At 48.9% G+C, this 13,554-nt stretch overlaps 2 protein-coding genes across 6 annotated transcripts in view; both read left to right on the top strand.

Moving 5' to 3' along the window:
* Window positions 1-13,554, top strand: part of PNPLA7 (patatin like phospholipase domain containing 7) — a 198,824-nt gene that overhangs the window by 154,903 nt on the left and 30,367 nt on the right. The gene's annotated exons all lie outside the window — the stretch shown is intronic.
* NSMF (NMDA receptor synaptonuclear signaling and neuronal migration factor) overlaps window positions 1-13,554 on the top strand; it is a 39,416-nt gene that overhangs the window by 18,867 nt on the left and 6,995 nt on the right. For 2 of the 4 annotated variants that reach the window (XM_065737659.1, XM_065737657.1), the window contains exons 5-11: window positions 2,167-2,235; window positions 5,900-5,952; window positions 7,969-8,058; window positions 9,723-9,844; window positions 10,688-10,771; window positions 11,815-11,848; window positions 12,416-12,486. In XM_065737659.1, the coding sequence (XP_065593731.1) occupies window positions 2,167-2,235; window positions 5,900-5,952; window positions 7,969-8,058; window positions 9,723-9,844; window positions 10,688-10,771; window positions 11,815-11,848; window positions 12,416-12,486 (523 nt within the window). The remainder of the gene's footprint in view (window positions 1-2,166; window positions 2,236-5,899; window positions 5,953-7,968; window positions 8,059-9,722; window positions 9,845-10,687; window positions 10,772-11,814; window positions 11,849-12,415; window positions 12,487-13,554) is intronic. The other 2 variants (XM_065737660.1, XM_065737661.1) reach the window with 2 other exon arrangements.

Genomic DNA, 13,554 nt, shown 5'->3' with positions numbered 1-13,554 from the left:
ATCGCTGTGTTATGAGATGTAGCCCCGCAGCTTAATGCATTTTTCTGGTCATTTGAAGAAGGTGTCAGTAAATATCTGCCAAGTGTGAGGGGGTCTGGTCTAGGAATAGTCTCTCTTCGCACTGCATGCAGGATTTGGTGCTGGCTGCTGTGCACTGAGAAGAGGCTTTTCACAAAGGACTTAAGAGAGGGAGTGAAGCCTCATTTGAAGATTGTATCCAGCTTGTCAGGGTATGACATCTTCCTGGTTTCAGGTATTTCCTACCTGGCTGAAAAAGGGAGGTGGGTAATGAGGGAGATGAGTTGCTGTTCTGCCTTCTAAAGTCTTTCTCCAACCTTGTCACTTTCTTGTGTCCTTCTTCCTGTATTTGTGTCACCCTCCTCTCTACTGCTCTCTTTATTTCTGCTTGTTAACCTGGTCTCCATTTTGTAATCTGTTTCTCTGCCACCTCTTTCCCTCAGACGTTGCCCTCCCTGGGTGCCCGAGAGAAGCTGGTGGTGGATCTTGGGATAACCCAGACTGAATCAGACCTGCAGTGATAAGGCAGAGAAGGCTGGATTCAGTGCTGGGGAGAGGGATGTCTGCTGAAATACAGAAGGGACCTCTCTCCCCTAGCAGAAGGAGCATATCTTCATGCTCTTTCACTCCTCACATACCCCAGCACAGCTGGAAGTGGAACCCAGCCTGGGGAACAGAACAGGGGCATTTGTGTGGTGCCACTCTGCAGCCCCTTGTGCTGCTTCTCTTTACTTAGCCCCCGGGCCCCCCTGCCTCCCCTCTGAAGGCTGTAAGGCTGGGGGCACCCTCAGCTGGTTAATGCTCATTGGCACCGAACTGACAAGGGCCTGTGAGAAGTATGAGGGCAATTAGCTGGACTTTTGCTTTGCTCTTTGCAAACATTGGTATTTTAGAGTTCTGATCTGGCAGACCAAACCATGCACAAAACCAGCGCATTTCATTTGCCTTTGTTACCTGCAGTCAGCTTTGTTGTGCATGAGATTTGTGGCAGGATGGTGGGCTTGGAGCCAAGGTCAGGCAGGTTTGGAGAATGATGTCCTAATGAGGACCCATGAGGAGCACAGCTCCCTTGTTTAACGTTGCTGCTAAGATAACATCTCTACAAAGTCTGAGCTGCCTCTGGAATTCACACAGAAACATCTCCAAGAGTTCAGGGCACCTCCTTGAGTTAGCTGGAAGGTTCCCAAGCCCGTGACTTCTGTTTTCAACCCAGGGCTTGCTTCCTTCACAGGCTGGGCAGTGTGGGCTGCTTTCACAGGTCAGGGGTGCTCAGGGGAGATGAGCTCCCTGCTCCAGAACCCCCGGTACCGAGCTGCTGCTGTAGCCAGACAGGCAGCATTCTGTTGTCAGTTTTACACCTGTGATCTCCATGTAGACCTGAAGAATTAATTTGTACCACGTGATGATGCTGCGTCGGAAGATTTTAGCTTAGTCAAGCAAGAGTTTGACCACTGAGAACTAACTTAAAGAGTGATTTCCTTCCACCTAACAATGAGTATTTGTCCCTTCTGGAACGAGGATCCCCTCGGGATGCTGCACAGGGCTGAGCACTAATCAATTCTTCTTTCTCTTTTTCTTTGCACCTGCTGGAATCTCTAGCATTTCGTAAGTATAATCTTCTATTTTTCATTTCTTTGTCTGTTGATGTATGGGATAAACTGTCCTCTCCTCTCCTGTCCAGCATCCTCGTTCATGCTTTCCCTGCACTAGGACTGTTGGTCAGCTGAGAAGAGGTTAGATGACTACACCTGCTGTGCCTGTATGGATCACACCGCAGCCATCCTCACCTTCAGAATGGAGGCTAGCAAGCTTTTGACCCTCTTGAAACTGGTGCACAGAGGTTTTTGTGTCTGCAGTCTCCAGGTCCATTCCTCTGCAGCAGAGATGACAGCCGTTCGCCCCTATTCTTTGGGTTGTACTGTGGCCACTGCTATGCTTTCTGTAGGAGCCATATATAGAGAGCGAGGACCTTTGGTTTGGTGACTGTTGGTCAGCCCTCGACTCGCACACAGTCCTGCAAGGCCCACCTGTCTTCCTCAGGCAGTCTTGTTTCTCTCTGTTGTCTGGCGAGCGCTTTCCTGTCTGCGTCTCGTGTCCTTTGCAGTTCAAAGCTGTGGAGTTGGTTAATGGCTTAAAATGGTTTCCCAGGGCATTCAGGGGCTACGCAGAAAGGAAGAGACGGAAACGAGAGAATGATTCTGCAGCTGTTATACAGAGGTAGGGCCCTTTTCTCCCGCAGCTGTGACCTTGCCTGGTGTTGCATGGGCCCCCACAGTGTCATTAGTGACGCTTGACAACGTTGAACGTGGTTGTCCCTGTCTGTGTTGTTGTTCATAGGGACACTAGCAGTGACCACGATGGAAATGTGGGAGTGAACGACGCTACACTACTCGAGACAGCTCGTCTCTTTCTTCTTAAAGGAACACTGTCAGGGTTTTTTTTTTAAGCTTCTCAGTGTAATGTGCAGGATCTGTGTTTCAGGCTGAAAATTAAAAATGCAGTTCCCCCAACCCTCTCCTAAATACATGGAATTTGTTTGAGGTTGGCTGAATACTTGAACGGTGACTTCCATGAGCTACTGTTGCACCTATTTAGGTGCCTCCAAAATCTGAAGCTTAAGGAAAACTAGTGTATCTGTTGTTCAGAAACCTGTTTCTCTTTTGTTGGTGGTTTTTTTTTGTTTTAAAGAGAGAAAAAAGGATGTATTCCTTGTCCTGTTAGTACCAAAGGGCCCTGGTTTCCCTCTGCTGGTTCACAGGGTGCATCACTTGGTCACTGTGGTGATCAGAACGACTCTGTTGTTTGAACGTAGCCAAGACCTGTGTGTTTTGGCAGCCTGTGAGGAAGGACAACACAGCATTTGTGTCATTGGCTAAAAGCTGCCTTGATTGCTTCAGCACTGTTCAAAACAAAGTGGGAGAAAAACATCAGCTTTTCACAGTGGGGAAATTGCCAGGAAGATATATATATTTTTTTCAGTAGATGTTTTTTTCCCCGTTAGTTATGAGGACAAATACATATCAAAACTGAAGATGTGGTAAAGAAAGGGACAGTGTATCCTTAAAAGGAAAGAGATTTCTCAGAATCCGTTAATAGAGACGAGCCTCTGTCAGTTAATGAATGCTCACTCATCTTGCCAGTGCAGGAGTGGGAGCTGTGCACCTCGGTGGTCAGCTCCTGTGGGCCCCGAGGAAGGATTGCACAGCAGATCGTCTGCACTGCTCTCGTGGTAGGGAGGGGGTGGGACTGCAGTGGTGACGAAGTTGATGTGGGTTTTTTGGCTGGGCTGTGCAAGCAGACCCTGGCAGTGTGTAAGGATGGTATGGCGGGTAGTGCTGTGCAGCAAGGAGGATCCCAGCACCACTCCAGTTTCGGGTGCTTGCTGCACTGCCCTTCGCAGCTTTGGGTGTTCTGGAAGGTCAGTGGTTATTGCAGAACCCTGCAGTGCACAGCCAGCTCAGAGAGGTGCTGCCTCGAGTGATGCCCGGTAGTTTGCTGAACCAGGGGCTGCTGCAAGCAGATGGGGAGGAGAGTGAATGTCAGTAATCCCGTTGCTGTCACTTATCTCTGAGTTAATGAAGATGTTGCTCTGCAGAGTAGAGATGGAGCTCTGCAGGGGGTGCTGCAGGACAGGGAGTAGGAAGGACATTTTATCACTGATTTCTCGGATGCTTTCTGGATTTTGACGAAGGGATCTTACTAGTGGTCACATAACGCCAGGCTTCCAAGGTGCAGCTGTAGGAGCCAGGCAGGTCTGGGCAGGTTAATGGCTGCTTACGGAGCAGACTGCTGCTCCCCAGGTGTTTCTGAACAGCAGTGCTGTGCCCGTCCTCTCACGATAACGTGAGCACAGAGGGGCCTGGGGACCAGCAGAGCTGCAAAAAGCCCTTGGATCCAGACAGCTGTGGGATGCCCACACAGGTAGTCCCAGACTTGGATCTCTTTTCCAGAGTGCTTTGTCTAGGACAGTTCAGGGGAAAAGATCCTTTGTCCCATTCTCCAAATGTTTAGTGCAGTGGTTAGCCCTGAATTTTCCTTGCAGCCGCTTGCAGTGGTTTTTAGAGGACATATCCAGAGAGCTGTCTTCAGCTCTCACTAATGGGAGAAGACGAGCTGTCTGTGCAGCTGGGAACAGCACTGCTTCATGGCAGGCTGCTCCCCACCTCCAGGGTCTGAAGAAGCTCCTCTGTGGAGGGGAGAACTGAGCATTTAACCAAAAAGAGGATTTTGCTTCAAGATGGCAAAAGCCTTGAAGGTTGTAAAGGCGGCCTTGGCAGTTAACTTCAGTGCTTGGAGTCTGATACAAGCTTAGTTTCACAGTGGGCTGTAAAGACTTCATTCTGGTAATTTACCTCTTTTAAGACCTGTTAGTTTAAAGAACATCCCTGGTTCCCTTAGAATGTTGTATTTGATTGATTCTAACGTGCTGTAAAACAGCCCAGGTGATCAGTTACAGTGCACTGCTGAAGGCTTTGCATACAGAGCAGCTCAGGTCTTCCTTCTTGAGTTGCTGAGTTTGGATGCTGATGGCTGCATGGGATCTGAGGTCAAAGAAGGGACAGTACAGACCATGGCATGGGCTCTTCCTCTCACGAGATCTGTTTTTGTTGATCTTTCTGAACCAGAGTCGATGTGTCCGCCTTGCTCTGAATGTGTCGGTGTCAGTGCTCAACATGTCTTCCAGACCAACCAGTTTGTTGAAGTGTCTGCATGGTTGTACCATGTCCTTACTCATCCCACTAACTTGTGTGTGCTCCAGACAACTTGTCATTTCACCTCTTTCACCAATGGTAGTCTCTGTTGTGTGATTCTGTGCTGTATGTTGGAGGGGCAGAGGGAATCTAGGAGCCCCTTCTCTGTGCAGGCTGCAGGTACGTGGGTCACTGACATCCCCTGGGGCCATGGGGGCTGCAGTGCAGGCTGGAGTCACCTCACCTAAGCAGAGTTCACAGAGGAATGAGCCTTTCCTTGCTAGTCCACCTGTGGCTCATCCCTTATGTCTTTTCTGCTGTCCTGTTCAGTTACTGTCTAGGTGAGTGATGAGATACCAAGGTGAAGCAGGTTCCTTGCTCTAGAGAGGCTGGACAAAGGTGGTTTGCTTTATGCAGACTGTGGGGTGCAGCTGTGCCATGAGGCTTGCCTTCGGGTGGGCTTTTCTCTGGAGCTGAGAACACTGCAGCCCTACTGATCTCTGCCTGTGGTGCTGGGCAGGAAAGTGCATAGTTAGTCAGGCAGCCACACAGAGCTGGCTCGTGAGGGCACTCAGCCTTGCTAAGCAGTGTTTCCAAGAAGGAAGAAGCTGAAAAACTGTTTCCCAGCGTTTTACCCTGGAGAGCAGTATGGGATGCGTGGTTGCTAGCAGCGCTGATGGGATTTTAGCAGCTGCTCTGACTGTGTGTGGGAATGAGTACAGCCACGAGCTGAGTGTGGGTGCTGCCGAGCCAGGCAGAGCCCAGGGCACCTCACTTTCCTGCTGGAGCACACGTGGAAGAAAAGAGAGAGAGGGGAGCAGCTCCTTTTGCTAACCAGGAGGAGTGTTACTACTGTGGGCTGCAGCTGGTGCTGCAGCACAGTTGCCTTATGCACAGGAGCGTGGGGACAGAGCCCACAGCAGCCCATGAGAATGGGTCTGCCAGATAGAACCTCACTTACTCTGTAACACTCGTCCAGAGGGTTCAGAAACATCAACCATGTGCTTGAGGGGCATAACCCTCCCCAGTTCTGAGCAGATGCGGGCTGGGTTCCTGCTCTCCAGTGTTTGAATGCCTAGAAGGAAATGCACTGTCTGTCTTCCCATTTTTTTCCTTCCCGGCTTTTTCAGTCCTCCTGGGCCCAGCTTCATATTACCTTTCTCAAAGGTTTTGTTTGACCTTTCTTACAGGAATTTTCGGAAGCACCTCCGCATGGTGGGGAGCCGAAGGGTTAAAGCACAAAGTAAGTGAGAGCCTGTAAGATGTGGCTGTGAGGAGTTGGGCTTTTTGTGCTGGTGGTTCACAGGGAGCCCAAGTTGTGCATGGATGCTGGTAGAAAGGAGTAGCATTGGACTGGAGAAAGAAGTTGACCTGCTGATGCCATTTTACCTTATGAAGAGAAGGCCGGGTTCTTGCTATCTCCAAGACACACTGATCACTGCAAGCAGCCTTTAAGCTGATTCCAAAGGCTCTCTGCCTTGGCTGTGGGAGATTTGTGTCCTCCATATGTGGAGTGGAAGAGCTGTAGCATCCTTGTACCACGTCTGCATGGTATTTGGTGATTGGTTTAAAGAAGGAGAACCAGAGCTGAAAGTCGAGCAGAGCGAGCTGCCTGGCTGAAGGTGCGGACCTGCTGCAGTTCCCTGGAGGCACTTTGTGCTTTGTGTGCCATGTGGACCGGTGGCTTTCTCTTTTCTCCTCCCCTGTCCCACCACCATATACTCCTCACAGCAGGGCCTGACCAGTGTTGCCTGGTGGGAGTTGAGAGAAAGGTTGTGGAGAAAAAGAAGAAAGAGATTGGAGCAAGGGGTAAATAAAGGGAGCATTATGCCTTATGTGGGAAGAAATCACCTCTTAGGCCTGGGAAACAGCAGTTCCCTTTCCCTGAGGAAGGCAGTGCTCCTCCATGACTTGGCTGGGACAGCGCTCTTATAACTGTGGGATGTAGTCAGCCCCCGAGAGCTGAGATTTGTCCCAGAAGAAGAAGCAGCTTGTTCATCCCAGCACATGGCCTGGTGTCATGCACCAGCTGCACACGACCAAAGTGTGGCTGAGTTGAATTTGCGTTTGACTCCGTTCTGATCTGCTGTGGGAAGTAGACAGCAAACAGCATTGCCTTGTAAAGCGTCTATTGGCATCTGAGTTAGCACTGCCTGAAATGAAGAGGGTTCACCTTCACCTAGAGCTGTCTGTGAGTTCAGGCATGCCTCTCTGCCTTGGTAACTCTCGGGTCATGTTTTCAAAGCTTTCTTCGCACGCACAGTAGTTTACATGTGTTGTTTTAAATGAAAGCTGAGGATGGAGATCACTGAAGATTTGTTTCCACGTGGTTTGTTTCTCTGGACCCTCGCACTTGGACACACTGCAGCAGAGGACAGGATCCTTCTCAGCTCTTGTAATGCAGATCTGCCCTGATTTCCTGTGTTGCTGACGTGAGATGCTGTTACTAGGTATATACAGCAGCAAGCTTGATCTGTCTGCTACCAGAAATAGGCATTAGTGGCCCTAAGTGGCTGTTAATCTAGATGTAATGGCTCTCCCAGGGAATTGCCAAGTTAGACATTATGGTTGGTGATTCTCAGAAATCTGCCTGCGGGGCAGTCAGCTGGGCCAAGCTCCCTGGATTCTGCTTGGGAAATGCCAGTACAAATGGCTCTTGGAGAAATAAAAGGATTATATATATATATATATATAAAAGGGGGGAAGAAAAGTGCTCATGCCACAGCAGGTGAGCAAAAACTGGTATTTCTTCTTCTGCCAGAAAATTTGGAAAGCATGAGCTTTCTAAAGGCTCCTCCTGTTTGGGCCAGCTCTGATGGAACAGAACAAGAAGACAGTGTCCTAAAACATGAGAAGGGAGTAATGACTGCATAGCTGCCTTTTTCTAGTTACAAGTGTCATTAGCTGTTGTGTGTGTAACTTCTTGTGAAGACTTTTGAGTCAGAGCATTTACACTGGGATGCTGGAATTGCCCTGATTGAATTGAGGTTGAAGGAGTGACCGTTGAGTGCCCTCCTTTTTCTGTGTTATGTATCCCACAGTGGCTCAGCTCAGAAAGTGGGCCCTTCTGCTGCTGCTGTCTAGAAGACAGACCTTTGTTTGCTGTGTGGAGAGGACTCACGTTTGGCAAGTGGAAGAACAAGCACAGGGGAGATCGTGATGTGTAGCTTTGGTGGAAATCTACTGGATGTTTTGTTTTGCTGGCAGCAACCGAGGTGGCTTTGGAGTCTGTTAATGTCATGCTTTGGTTTTATCCTAGCATTTGCCGAACGGCGTGAGAGGAGCTTCAGCAGGTCCTGGAGTGACCCGACTCCCATCAAAGCTGATTCCTTCCATGACTCTCGAGAAAGTGAGTTCTGAGTCCTTTGAGCTTCCTCCTGTGGCCAAACCCTCCAGCTGAGGCGTTGACTGGAGTCCCACTGGAGCAACTTCTCTGTTCCCTTTTGTCCCATTTGTTGTCCTAGTTTCATGAGATCTGAGCAAACAATACTCCGGGTATATGCACCTGTTCATCTGTGTGTACCTATATTTACAGGTAGAACACGAGCACACCTAACCTCATGTTTTTGTGTAGCAGACAAAGGACACCCAGTGGTACAGCTTTCTTAGGGCTCTCTGTTCCCACCATCCCTTGTTTGCTTGGGAGCAACACCCTGCCTGGAAGCACAGCGATCCAAGGCTGCATTCACCATAGAGGGGCAAACCTTCCCAGATTCCTGTGCAAGTGCCCCTTCTGAGCTCTTCTGTAGCCTAGAATAATTTGGAGCACAGCTGCAGTGCTCTGTGAAACATAACTTTGATTTCCTATCTGTGCAGGCTGCACAGATGATAGCTTGGGGCAATCTGATCTTTGGGCTGCCAGGAATTCCTCTGGAAATCCTCAGTAATGCTACAGTGTTCTGCTTGTGGGGACCCAGGTGCTGTTGTGATAATATACAGAAGGAAATGCCAGCATCTTCCCACTGTCTTTTTTGTAAAAAGAAAGGCTGTTTCACCCAATTTTCATTTGAAATCCTGCAGGCAAGGGACTTAACGGTTATGAGTTTGCCCATGTTGACATGGGTTGCATTCATTACATAAACTTCACTACTGAAATCAGCTGACTGTTCAGGTAAGCATGAGGCCCAGCCCTCCCGGTTGCAGAGGACACCGTTCCAGGTTGCAGGGGGAGGTGTACGAGAGGCCAGGTTCAAAACATGACCCGATGGTTCCTTTGCAGTCTGATTGTTCCCCGCTCCCTCAGCTAACTCAGAAGCGAATGGAAAAGACATGGTTCAGACATGTGTTCGGTGCTCCAGCACTGTCCAGCGACACTTGGACATCCCAAAAGGCACAAGTAGAGGCACTCTGTTCTTTTTCCTCACTCCCTGGCTTAAGGGATCCGTCACTATTTTTAACATTTAACGGTCGATTATATTCCTTCCAGATGTTTTTTTCCCCAGGAGGCATTGAAGGCCAACAGGTAAGGTGAACTTGGACAGCAAATTCGAGTACACTGTGGAAATACTGCTGTGTTTGCTGCGGCCGTCCTCGCGCTCTGGGATTCTCTGCCAGGATCAGTTTGACTAAAAAGGCAGAGTTTCTTTATAAGCACTCAGAAAACGTAGTCAGACCAGTAATTATTACAGGGAAAACAGCTTTGGAGTCTTCGGACTTTTGCTCATCAGCTTGGCAATGTTAAAGTGTAGAGAGTCTGTCTGCATTCCATCTCCTTCCCCATTTCTGAAATGACAGGCTGACTGTTGTGAATTAGCATTTGAAAGCTTAAACTTGGTGACTGTGAGAGTGATGAAATGTGATGTGATATGTGGTATCAGACTCTGTGTGTGCACTCGTCGTTTGTCAAGAGAGTTTGTCTGTTTAGAGATGCCAGCCCTGGCGTGTGGTGTCTGTCACTGCTGGAAGAAAGGAGGGCACAGGTCTCGTGGTGCTTCTTGCGAGGTAGCTGCCAGGCAGGACTGAGTGGAGAAGCCAAGCTGTTCTGCCCTTGTGATGCATGCTGTGTTCTGACAGGCCATGACCTTCAGGATTCCTGTGGCACTTTGGATGGTGACTTTGACTTGAACTGGGAAGCAGAAAAGGAGCTTGAAGCCATGGCGTGTGACGGAGATGACTTTATTCCACCAAAAATAATGGTGAGTGTTTCCAAGCCAGATACCTTTATCTGCTCGGGCCCTGTCTGTCTTCTGACAGCTGCTAAGTTTAGGATCTTCAGGGTGAGTGTGAGGACTGTCCATCCCTGGACATCAGCACCAGTGCCTGCTCTTCTTTCACAGTGATGAAAGAAGGTCCCTTAAATGACAGCACAGCCAAATCAGCTGCATCTCCATCGCTGTTTGGCTTGTGCTAACGACAGGCCTACCCAATTAGGCTCTTTACAAGCTGGCTGAACACTTAATCCAGAGCTGCCAAGCAGCCTGCATCTGCCTGACATCCTATGGCTGTGCGTGCCTGATGTCATCTCATCCCTTGGCCACTGCTGTGCTCAGCCCTGGCAGGTCCTGGCTCAGGCATGCAGCCATCCTACCTCTGGCCCACTGAACACATGAATTTGTACAGTCATCTAAAGCCAGAAGCATAAAACCTCATACAGGGAAGGCTGTACAGCAGTGGTCTTTCCTGGGATACAGCCAATCTGTGTGGTCTGCAAGCAGCTGCATCCTCTGTGCCCACCTGTCTCCCTTTACAAGCTGTCCTCTCAGACTCAGTTCTTATTATCAGACAGAGCTGTGCACTCAGTTTCTGAGGGCTGGGCAGACTGTGATGCTTGGGAGCACCCAGCAGGACCTGAGGATGCTCTGAAGTGGAACAAAGGCTTGGAGGACTTTCCACAGTGATGCACTTAGTCTGGATTATCTTGTGTTTTGGGTAACACCTAGGAGGGGTTACTAAACAAGGCACTGTTAACACAGCCTTTGTGTTTCTGAACTCTCTATTGGCCTCTCCTCATCCTGTTGCACTTCTTTTTTTCTTTACAGCTCATTTCTTCCAAGGTGCCCAAAGCTGAGTATGTCCCAACAATTATCCGCAGGGACGATCCCTCCATCATCCCCATTCTCTATGTAAGTATATTGCTTCTGCTCTGACCAGGAGGGTGGCAGCTGCTTCCACACAGATTTCTTTTCTTTGTTCCTGTTACAGAGATTCTGAAACGCAATTGTGACTTGGAAAACCTGAAAGGAAAGGGCTGGGTGTGTGCTGGACCCAGGTTTGGGATTTGGCACAGCTTTTGGGGGGGCTCAGGTCTAAGTGGAAGAGCAAGGCAGGGTGAAGGCTGCATGTGTGGGATGGCGGACTATGTAGGCACAGCCAGGCAGTGGGGGAAGGTGAGCAAGGGAAGGCAAGTCAGACCTGAGCAGAACTTCATGTTGCCATACTCCGGACTTCTGTTTCTGCTCATCCTTAGGCAGTGCAGGACCTCAGAGCTCTGTAGTGGACCATTGCCTTCTGTGCAGTGGTGCTTCCCTGTCAGCCATGAATTCAGTCTTGATTTTCAGTAGGAGTCTTGCCTGAGCAATGTCTAAAGCACCAGCAGGGAGTCGTGGGTCTCTTTTTCCTCATCACTTCATATTCATTTAATTTGAAAGGGAAGGGTTGGACTGACAGCCCAGAAAATTCAGTCTCTGTGCAGCAGACAGTGCTGCCAGGGGTTTAGCTTTGCTGTCTTTCTTCCTCTGAGGGCTGTACAGCTGTACTGGTAACCCTGCTATGCCAGAGGCAGATGGATTGGGAGTGTTAGCCATTTGTTAGCCAGCGTGGACACGTGTAATGCCAGCAATTGGATACACAATGTGGGCCAGGAGGCAGATCCTCATTGATGATGCTGACTGCGTCTGAGGGCGTGTGCTTTGGGGCTGGTCTGTGGGTTTCATCTCCAAGACTTCAGATGAAGTTGGCCTTCATGGAGCACTTGGTCCTCAGATTCTTTGCTGAGCTGCGTTTTAGGGTGATTATTCCTGCAATAGAAGCCACCAGCAGGTTAAATCATGCTTAAGGGTACGTTGTCTGGGAATAGGACTGTGCAATACTCAAGACTTGAGTAATGTTGTGGAAGCTGGTGTAGTGGCAGCAAACCTTGATACATCTGCCTCTTTTTGCTTTCCAGGATCACGAACACGCCACCTTTGATGACATCCTAGGTATGCTGAGTGTTATTTCTTTATCCTAACTCCTGCCTTCCACAAATGTATCTGATCAGTGTGTTAAGTCACTTTGCCCTGTGCCTCAGCTACCACGTACAAAGCTGTTCTTATCACCCCAGTGACACCTGACATTCAGTTGGCTGCCATTGGATTCTCTCCCATAGTAAGACTTCACTTCTGCAGGCAGTTTTCTGTGCTAAGGTCACAGATTATGAAGGAGAAGCTTGAAGCACAGGGCTGCAAAGATGCTGCTGTGAGGTACCCTTTTAGGTGAGCAGAAGTATTAACAGGGGCTCAGGACAGCTAGGTCTGGTACAGTGCTGTAGTCACTACAGATCAGTAGCTTGCCTGCCCTGTGATGCCCTGTGCTTTCTCATTTTCCACAGCATTAAAGGTAAGGATTTCCTCTGGCATTACTGAAAACACATGTCCTGAGCACCTCATAACAGCTTGGTCTTCAAGACTGAACTCTACTGAGAAGAAAAGATGGTTCTGCAAGATTTATTTTTTACTTCCTCCATGGCTCATCTTTCCCAACATATTTTGTTCTGTTTTGTTTCCCAGAGGAAATAGAGAAGAAGCTTAACATTTATCGGAAAGGCTGCAAAATCTGGAAGATGCTGATATTTTGCCAGGTACTGAAAGTTGTTAAAAGTGGGAATGGTTTGTTACAAATTCATTTTTTTCTATAGGGAGAAGTACGTGGAGGAACCAGTATTCCTGCGTCAGGTTCTGTTAGAGTAAATGCATACAGATTTCACTTCTCCTTTGCCCAGACAGCAAGCCATCACAAGTTGCTGTGACAGCAGCAGATAACATGGCATAGTGTAGTCAGCTCCAGAGCTGCGTTGCTTCTCAGCTGCTTTCAAGGAAACCCAGGCAAACCTGTGTTAGTGACGACCCCAGAAGGAGGGTTTTGGAGAAAGGAAGGAGTATGTCTGATACGGTAATTGTAAGCTTTCATACAGCTTCAGTGTAACGCTGACAAATGGAGGGTGTTGAGGGTCCGACCAGCAGATGGCACAGCCTGGAGTCCCAGCAGAGGAAGAGGGGTGAAGGCACAGGCAGAGGGAGCAGTGCCTGGGACAGATCTGGGCACTGCTGTTATCTGGGGCTCAGTGGGGATTTCCTTCCCGAGTCCCTTGTTCTTGAGGGCTGTCAGCTCTGGGCTGCCCCAGCAGCTGTGCAGGGAACCCTGAAGGGAGAAGGGAGGAAGGTAACCTAACTTGAACTTCCTTGTACAGGGGAGTTGGACTAGATGACCTTTAAAAGTCTCTTCCAACTCTGTGGCTTGTATGAGTCTGTGATACGTGCCTCATGCTGCAGAGTAGTGGCATCTGCAGTCCACTGACCTGGAGACTGCAACTCTTAGTTTTGCTGATGTTGTATTTGATTTTTTTTTTATGTTTGCTGCTGCTGAATACTAGTTCCTCTGCAGTGACATCTTGCCTGCATCTCCTGCCTTGCTCAACTTCTTGTCTGCCTACTACAGCAGCTCCCCTAAAAATCCCAAACGAAAGGGGCTTTCTTCTCTTCCCTACTGTTCTCCAGCCACCCACAGTGAAGGGTTGTTTTTTTTTTTCTTTTATTACTATGTCTTTCTAGAGCGAGGTGGGCATAATGACATTAACAAACAGATAATCCACCCCCAACATACTCTCTGTATGTGAAAATCTTCAGTTAGTGCCTATGGTGTCTCCTGT

This window comes from Cyrtonyx montezumae, unplaced genomic scaffold (genome assembly GCF_038088225.1).
Source record: "Cyrtonyx montezumae isolate F1298 unplaced genomic scaffold, pur_monq_1.0 scaffold_20, whole genome shotgun sequence".
Classification (NCBI taxonomy): domain Eukaryota; kingdom Metazoa; phylum Chordata; class Aves; order Galliformes; family Odontophoridae; genus Cyrtonyx; species Cyrtonyx montezumae.
Note: the sequence above shows the minus strand (reverse complement) of the source record. Positions and strands in the feature narration are given on the sequence as shown.